The sequence below is a fragment of the Mytilus edulis genome, chromosome 3, assembly GCF_963676685.1.
Source record: "Mytilus edulis chromosome 3, xbMytEdul2.2, whole genome shotgun sequence".
Classification (NCBI taxonomy): Eukaryota; Metazoa; Mollusca; class Bivalvia; order Mytilida; family Mytilidae; genus Mytilus; species Mytilus edulis.
The window spans coordinates 7,501,573-7,508,325 of record NC_092346.1 but is presented as its reverse complement, the minus strand read 5'-3'; the positions used below and the strand labels follow the sequence as shown (position 1 = coordinate 7,508,325).

Below are 6,753 nucleotides of genomic sequence, written 5' to 3'. Positions count from 1 at the left end.
TATATATATTCTGTTGTTTTCTTCACCTGCAGTATACAATAACTTTTTTGCTGTTGTTTCCATGATTTGACACCATATCAGCAATCCATTTCAATTCTGTAACATCCTGTTTTGTAACAACCAAATCAATGAATATATTGGACCTGCAATTAAATGTGAAAACTATACATAACACATAAAATCTGAAATTATCAGAAACTAGAATAATGAATGCAAACGAGGAATGTGTCAAAGAGACATTAACCAGGCTTAGCGCTTTAATAATAGATAAAAAATGGAAAGGTGGTTTTATGAATTAATCTTTTGAGTTTTGCTGTGCGTTTTACTGTATATATAAAAATTAAAAGAAGATGTGGTATGAGTGCCAATGAGACAACTCTCCATCCAACAAAACGAAAGTTTGTTTATTCTACATTGGCTAGAGATATAGGGGAGGGTTGAAATCTCACCAACATGATTAACGTACATTTTTTTGTTAAGGCAGCTGAAGCCGCCTCCGGGTGCGGGATTTTATCGCTGTGTTGAAGACCCATTGGTGCTGTTTTATGGTCGTTGGTTGGGTCGGAATTTCCATTCACAATTTTATTTGAATGATAAAAAGTTAGCGAGTATTTTTCAGAGACTTTGGGGTATAAAGTAATATATAAGTTTTTTTGTGTGTAACATATACCTATTTGGAATAACAGCAATTACTTCTGTTTCAGTTGGAAGAGTTAAAAATTTAAAAATAACGTCCACAATCTTTTGGCTTGTCAGCTAATATGCTACACGTGATTTCCAAATCTCTAAATTCTGGTCGGAAATCCTCACCCCTAGAAAATAAGTATTCATAAATGTCTTTATATACATACATTAAAAGCAAAGTTTTTTTTAACAAATATGACAGTGAAAATGTGATATTAAGAAAGTTTTCATGATGAGTAAAGCGTAGAATATTAAAAATCTGTATTTCTTTTTAATAATTGTACTATTTTTTACTTCAAATGTTTCTTGTTACAATATTTAATTGGAAGGTCGATATGATTTCCTTCCACAACCACCATCACCCCAAATATTTTATTCTTGGGCACCGTTTGGTTGCAGGTGTGATATTTTTTATAAAACACAAAGTATGATAGAGCTTGCAAAAAAAAAGAAGAAATACACGTTTTCTTGAATTTACTTTCATCGAGCTTGACTTTGAAAGCTTGGGTACGTAACTATAACATGCAAAGTAATTAATTGAAAATAAAAGGAGTACATGTACATTGGACAAAATACATAAAAAATACAAATTATCAATGAACAGGTTTTTTTTCCCTGTACTTCATCTTGACAATCGATGTAGATTACTCAACAATGAACGAATCATTCATACTCTACAAATTATAAAATAGCCGTCCAAGGCGTCATAATTATTTGGATTACAACCAGGGTTATAAGTAAAAAGTAAATAGTACTATATATGCCTATTTTTTGGCGGATAACGACATCTCAAATATATGCTATTGTTTGTGAAAGATGAAAACAAATTTAACACTGAAACTGAAATGACGGAAATAAATGAATTGATACAAGAGAAAATTTTTGCACAAGCGTAAACCCAAACTTTAGACTTAATCTTGTTTCATTTTGGTTTAAGGTGTAAGTGGTTGGCTTACAGAGAATGGAAAAGGACAGTTAACTACAGAGGAGGCCAAAGTAACAACATAGAAATGGATATGATGAATGAGTTCCTAAACAGAGAATTCAAAGGTCAATTAAGACATAAAGATATATAATGTACCACTTGAAATAAATATATTGAACCTCTTTATATACAAGCAAATCAGTCAGAATGTTATAGATTGTTTGAAATATATTTCGCATTATCAGAGAGTAAACTGTTATGTACTTTGAGAACACCCCTCATTTTTTACGTCACACTTAAGAGTGCATGCTGGTTATTATGTGTTCATTTTAACATTGAAGCGTCTGCCAGGAAATGCTGTGGCAGAAAGAACATATTAATATCTCTATTCTGACACAAATAAAACAATAAAACAAAGGTAAGTTACATTTTTAATCAAAATTACAAGTTTATTTACGATAATTCAATCATTAACAGTAGGTAAAGTTTCAAAATAGTTGAGAGCAAAATACTCTCTCAATATCCAACCGAAAATGGATGCTTCAGCATTATGACGTCGCAGGAGGGCGTCCAAAACAAATTATAAAATAGCCGTCCAAGGCGTCATAATTATTTGGACTAATGTTTTCAACGCAGCGGAGATAGATTTCATGATTTCTTTCATCTCTTTTTGCCGAACAGTTTTCTCATTTCTTCCTTAAAAGCTTTATCGAATACTCCATATATAAAAGGATTGCATAAATGATTTACCATGTACATCCGTCGTAATACTAGGCAGATATGAAAAGTAGCAGGAGAAAGCTTTTTCCAAAACTCGAGATTGCTGGTTTCTATCATTACTAATGTCCAAGATGGCAAGTACGCAAGAAACCCCACAATAGAAATAGTCATGAACATGAAGGATATTCTATAAGCAGATTTACGTGGATCCGGTTGAGTAGGCTGAATTCCCCTTGATTTTGATACTTGAGTAGAACTATCCATGCTCATGCTAGTTTCTGTTTCACTCGCTGCAGATTCAAGTAGTTTCGGAGTATACGTCCCTCCAGTTGCACCTGACGTTCTGCATGAGTTACTGACATTCGATTTGACTATTATCATCTTTCTCGTTTGCTTAATTATTGTTCTTGTAATCAAAACGTAAAGTATTGTTATTGTAATTACGTCACAAAAGGTTCCGAAAACCCCGATTCCTTGGAAAATCTTTAACCACTTCAATTTTGATGAGGAACCAGAAAGCTCACTGCACTGGTGTCCAGTAATATTACCAAGATGAGAGTTTCTAGTTTCTACCAGTCCGTAGTGAAATAGCACTGGGATATACAGTACAAGTGATGCCAATGCGCAAAGAAAAACACACCGACGCTTCCATACCAAATTCAATTGTCGCCCAAATGGTCTGCATATTTTCAAATACCGTTGTATGGCTATAGCACCCAGTAGATATAGCGAAATACATGTAGAAACATAGCTTAAGTATATTAAAAGTTTACACGATCCGAATCCCGGGAACATTACCGACTTGATGTTTTGAGTGAGATTGAAGGCTCCAGTTATTAACAATGCGACAGTATCAGTCCAAGCAAGTGGCACAATGAAATAGCGTCCATCCGTCTTCTTTTTTAAGCGGAACTGATAGACAAAAATGACTGCTAAATTGCCTGGTACTCCGATTAGAAGAAAAATCGACAACAAGACAGAATTAGGTGTAAGATAATCCGTGTTCTGCTCATTCCAATATAGTTTATAAGCTCGATGTTTTATATCTTCTGAAATCTCACTGTAACTCGTATTCATGGTCTCTTTGTATTTGAATTTTCTGCTAAAGGCGGAATGAATGTATTTTATTTTTATATCATCAGATTATATTCATTAAAATATTTCCTGTTCCATGGAAACATAATGCTATTAGACTTACAGAAATTGATGACCAAGTATTTTTGAAAACTATTAGTTTAACAGTTCGAAAGTTCACACGGAAACATATACATATTATATATGAATTGGATTTCAAAGATGAAAGACAATGAATTCGGATTGACTTATTTCCGATTCAATATCCGTTGTATACTTCAACTGATTTTTGAAAATTGTCTTATTTCTGTTAATTTAGATACGAGTTAGATGTACATTGGTACGTTGGACAAGTATCTCTTATTTATAAGTAATCAAACACCATTTTGATGGCGTCACGTCAGAGGGTCATTCCGTAATTAACACATTTCGGCTATCCTCCTTTTGTAGGTGATAGCAAAATATAAAATCACGAAAAAAGTGAACTCCGTGAAAATTCAAAACGGAAAGTCCCTAATCAAATGGCAAAATCAAAAGCTCAAACGAATGGATAACAATTGTCCTGACTTGGTACAGGCATTTTCTTGTGTCGAAAATGGTGGATTAAATCTGGTGTTATAGCTAGCTAAACCTCATGAACATGAACAGTGAATTTAAAGAGATATGGAGTACACGAACATGAGAGTAAATTTAAACAGATATGAGGTTTAGACAATTTATCAATGATTAAACCAACAATACTAGTACAAGTGCTAGACCTGCATCCCTGCAATCAATTGGTCGAGGCACCGTTTATCTCAGTAATCAGCATTTCGGTGTTGACATGAATATCAATTATATGGTAATTTTGATAAATTTCCTGTTGACAAAATATTTCGAAAAACTAAGGATTTTCCTATCATAGACAATCTTAGCCGCATTAGCACAAGCTTTTGGAAATTTGGGTCCTCAATGCTCTTTAGCTTTGTCCTTGTTTTGCTTTATAACTATTTTGATCTGAGCGTCACTGATGAGTCTTATGTAGACGAAAAGCGGGTACGGGGTATAAAATTATAATCCTGGTACCTTTAGATTCGAAAAATGCATACTTATGCAAATAGGAAAATGTATATAAATGACCATATACTTGATATTCATGTCAACACCCATAAGTTGCATTTCTGTAAATATCTATAATGCAATTTCCAAAAGATACTCCTTTTACGGATAAAAGTGTACCACTTTTACAAGGAAGTTTTGAAAAAAAATCATACCCTAGAATTGAAAGTTCGTATGCGTATGCACTACTATTTTTTCCAAATATAGGGCTACGCGGCATATTTTCAACGTTTACATGCCCGGACTTCTAAGAATTTAAACTTGCAGTAAAATTCTACACTACCCCTACCTTGACTTTAGGATTTCCGCAGATATCAATATGGCTAATATGCATTTGTATATTTACTGGGAACATTCCCAAGCTATGTCTCTACTAAATATAGAGATGATAACTGGGAAACAGTACGTAAACAAAATTAATTATTTATTATGAATATAATATATCTCCCCAAAAGGAGGCATAGTTTGAGAAACAGTTGTATTTACAAAGTGCAACCAATACTAACATTTCCTCAAACACAAAACTCTCTAAAAACACCTTTTCACACAATACCTTATCAAAATTTTCCGTTAGTTTTCTCGTTTGAATTGTTTTACATTGTCATATCGGGGCCATTTATAGCTGACTATGCGGTATGGGTTTTGCTCATTGTTGAAGGCCGTACGGTGACTTATAGTCAATTCATGTGTCATTTTGGTCTCTTGTGGAGAGTTGACGCACGGGCACTCATACCACATCTTTGTTTTTAAATATATATATATCTTTAACATGAACTTCACTTGATATACATATTGAATTTACCACTTGATGTGAACAAGAAGTACAATTTTGTTTAGCATTAGATGTTTTATTTTTTTGTTGTAGGCATTGTAGGTTGTCAGACATCAAATGTACATATTGATCTCCAGAAGCATACCCCTTTTAGCCATTGTTTGTAAGCAATCACCAAAATAAACAACATTTCTTTGAATAAGGATTTATCAATGACTACTTGGAGGTCTTATAATATTGGGGAAGGCACAGTTCTGTCAAAGAATGAAGTTTCAAATATGTCTCCAGTAACACAAGGAGACAAACGGCTTATTATAACAAGAGGATTTTTAAGAACCTTGTATACTAGAGGGAAAGGTGAAGCTGAATAATGAAAGCAGATCAGATCACCATGATGAACAATTAAGAGTTAAACACACCAACAGAAAATTTAATCCGTATTGAAGATGTTTTGAATTGTCCTGCACTAGAGTTTGTATTACCTTTAATGGTCTTGAAGCACATCAGTTTGGTGGACAACACAAATTTATACTAAACAAAATATCCACTATTGATGAAATTAAATTGAAGTGGAAAGAATGATCTGATGAAGTTACAGAGAAAGTGACGATATATATATATAAAAAAAGGTAGTTCAGAGAGCATTTGAAGTCAGTTCAGTTATGAACATATGAGGAAGTAGCTGAATGTTTGCTTCAACTAAATATCCTCGTGTTGCATTCCGTATTAAATGGATTGCTGCTGGAGTGCAAAGTTTTAATAAAGGGATTTTGTAAAGACTTAAAAGCTAGACAACCCTACATATACAAGGAGTCAGTGGCCCAGGAGGGAAAGCAAATGTAAAAGACTTTGATAAATGAAGCTATTCACCAATTCCGACAGTTTATTTATCAAATACATTACTGTACTGATTGTTTTCCTGATCTTGATGATGGTTGCTCTTGTTCGGTTTGCTTTTAGACTAAATGCATTTACTGTTTATTTTAAAAAGTTAGGAGGTCCTTCCTTAATATTAGGTCAGCAGTGGATACATGTAGTACCAAAGCATAAAAATAAATTTTCTTTATTGAACAGAAATTGTGAGTTATTGTGTAGCTATGTTAACCCAAACGTTGAAAAGGGATGTAGTGAATTTCAGGAAGGGAAAGACTCTGAATGCTTAAAAGACACAATGAGAAAGTTTAAATATCAAATAATGTGACATTTTCTAGTCTTATATTTCAATGGTTATGAATATAATGCAACTTGCCAAATTATATATTTCCAAGAATAACCAAAAGAATTGGTCTAACTGATCGAGAAGGCACGGACAAATTATAGTCCTATTTAGTATTTGCTTATATATCAATAGAAATGTCCCCAGAAAATAGATCGGATCTATTAACTGATGCTTCGATACATTATTGTAGAACAATTAGCATGACTAGGGGCAATCAAGGTGAGATGATGGTTATGACAATAAAGAGGAGGAATATACCAC

The 6,753-nt window shown here is 33.4% G+C and overlaps 1 protein-coding gene across 1 annotated transcript; it reads right to left on the bottom strand.

The window, feature by feature from the left end:
* Positions 1-2,027: 2,027 nt before the first annotated feature.
* LOC139515703 (cephalotocin receptor 1-like) lies at positions 2,028-3,521 on the bottom strand. Its single transcript, XM_071305358.1, has one exon. The coding sequence runs from the start codon at positions 3,404-3,406 to the stop codon at positions 2,270-2,272; it is 1,137 nt and encodes a 378-aa protein (XP_071161459.1). The 5' UTR covers positions 3,407-3,521; the 3' UTR covers positions 2,028-2,269.
* Positions 3,522-6,753: the final 3,232 nt, after the last annotated feature.

Bases quoted from the DNA above. Each gene is read 5' to 3' on its own strand.
- LOC139515703 (XM_071305358.1), bottom strand. From the start codon at position 3,406: ATGAATACGAGTTACAGTGAGATTTCAGAAGATATAAAACATCGAGCT.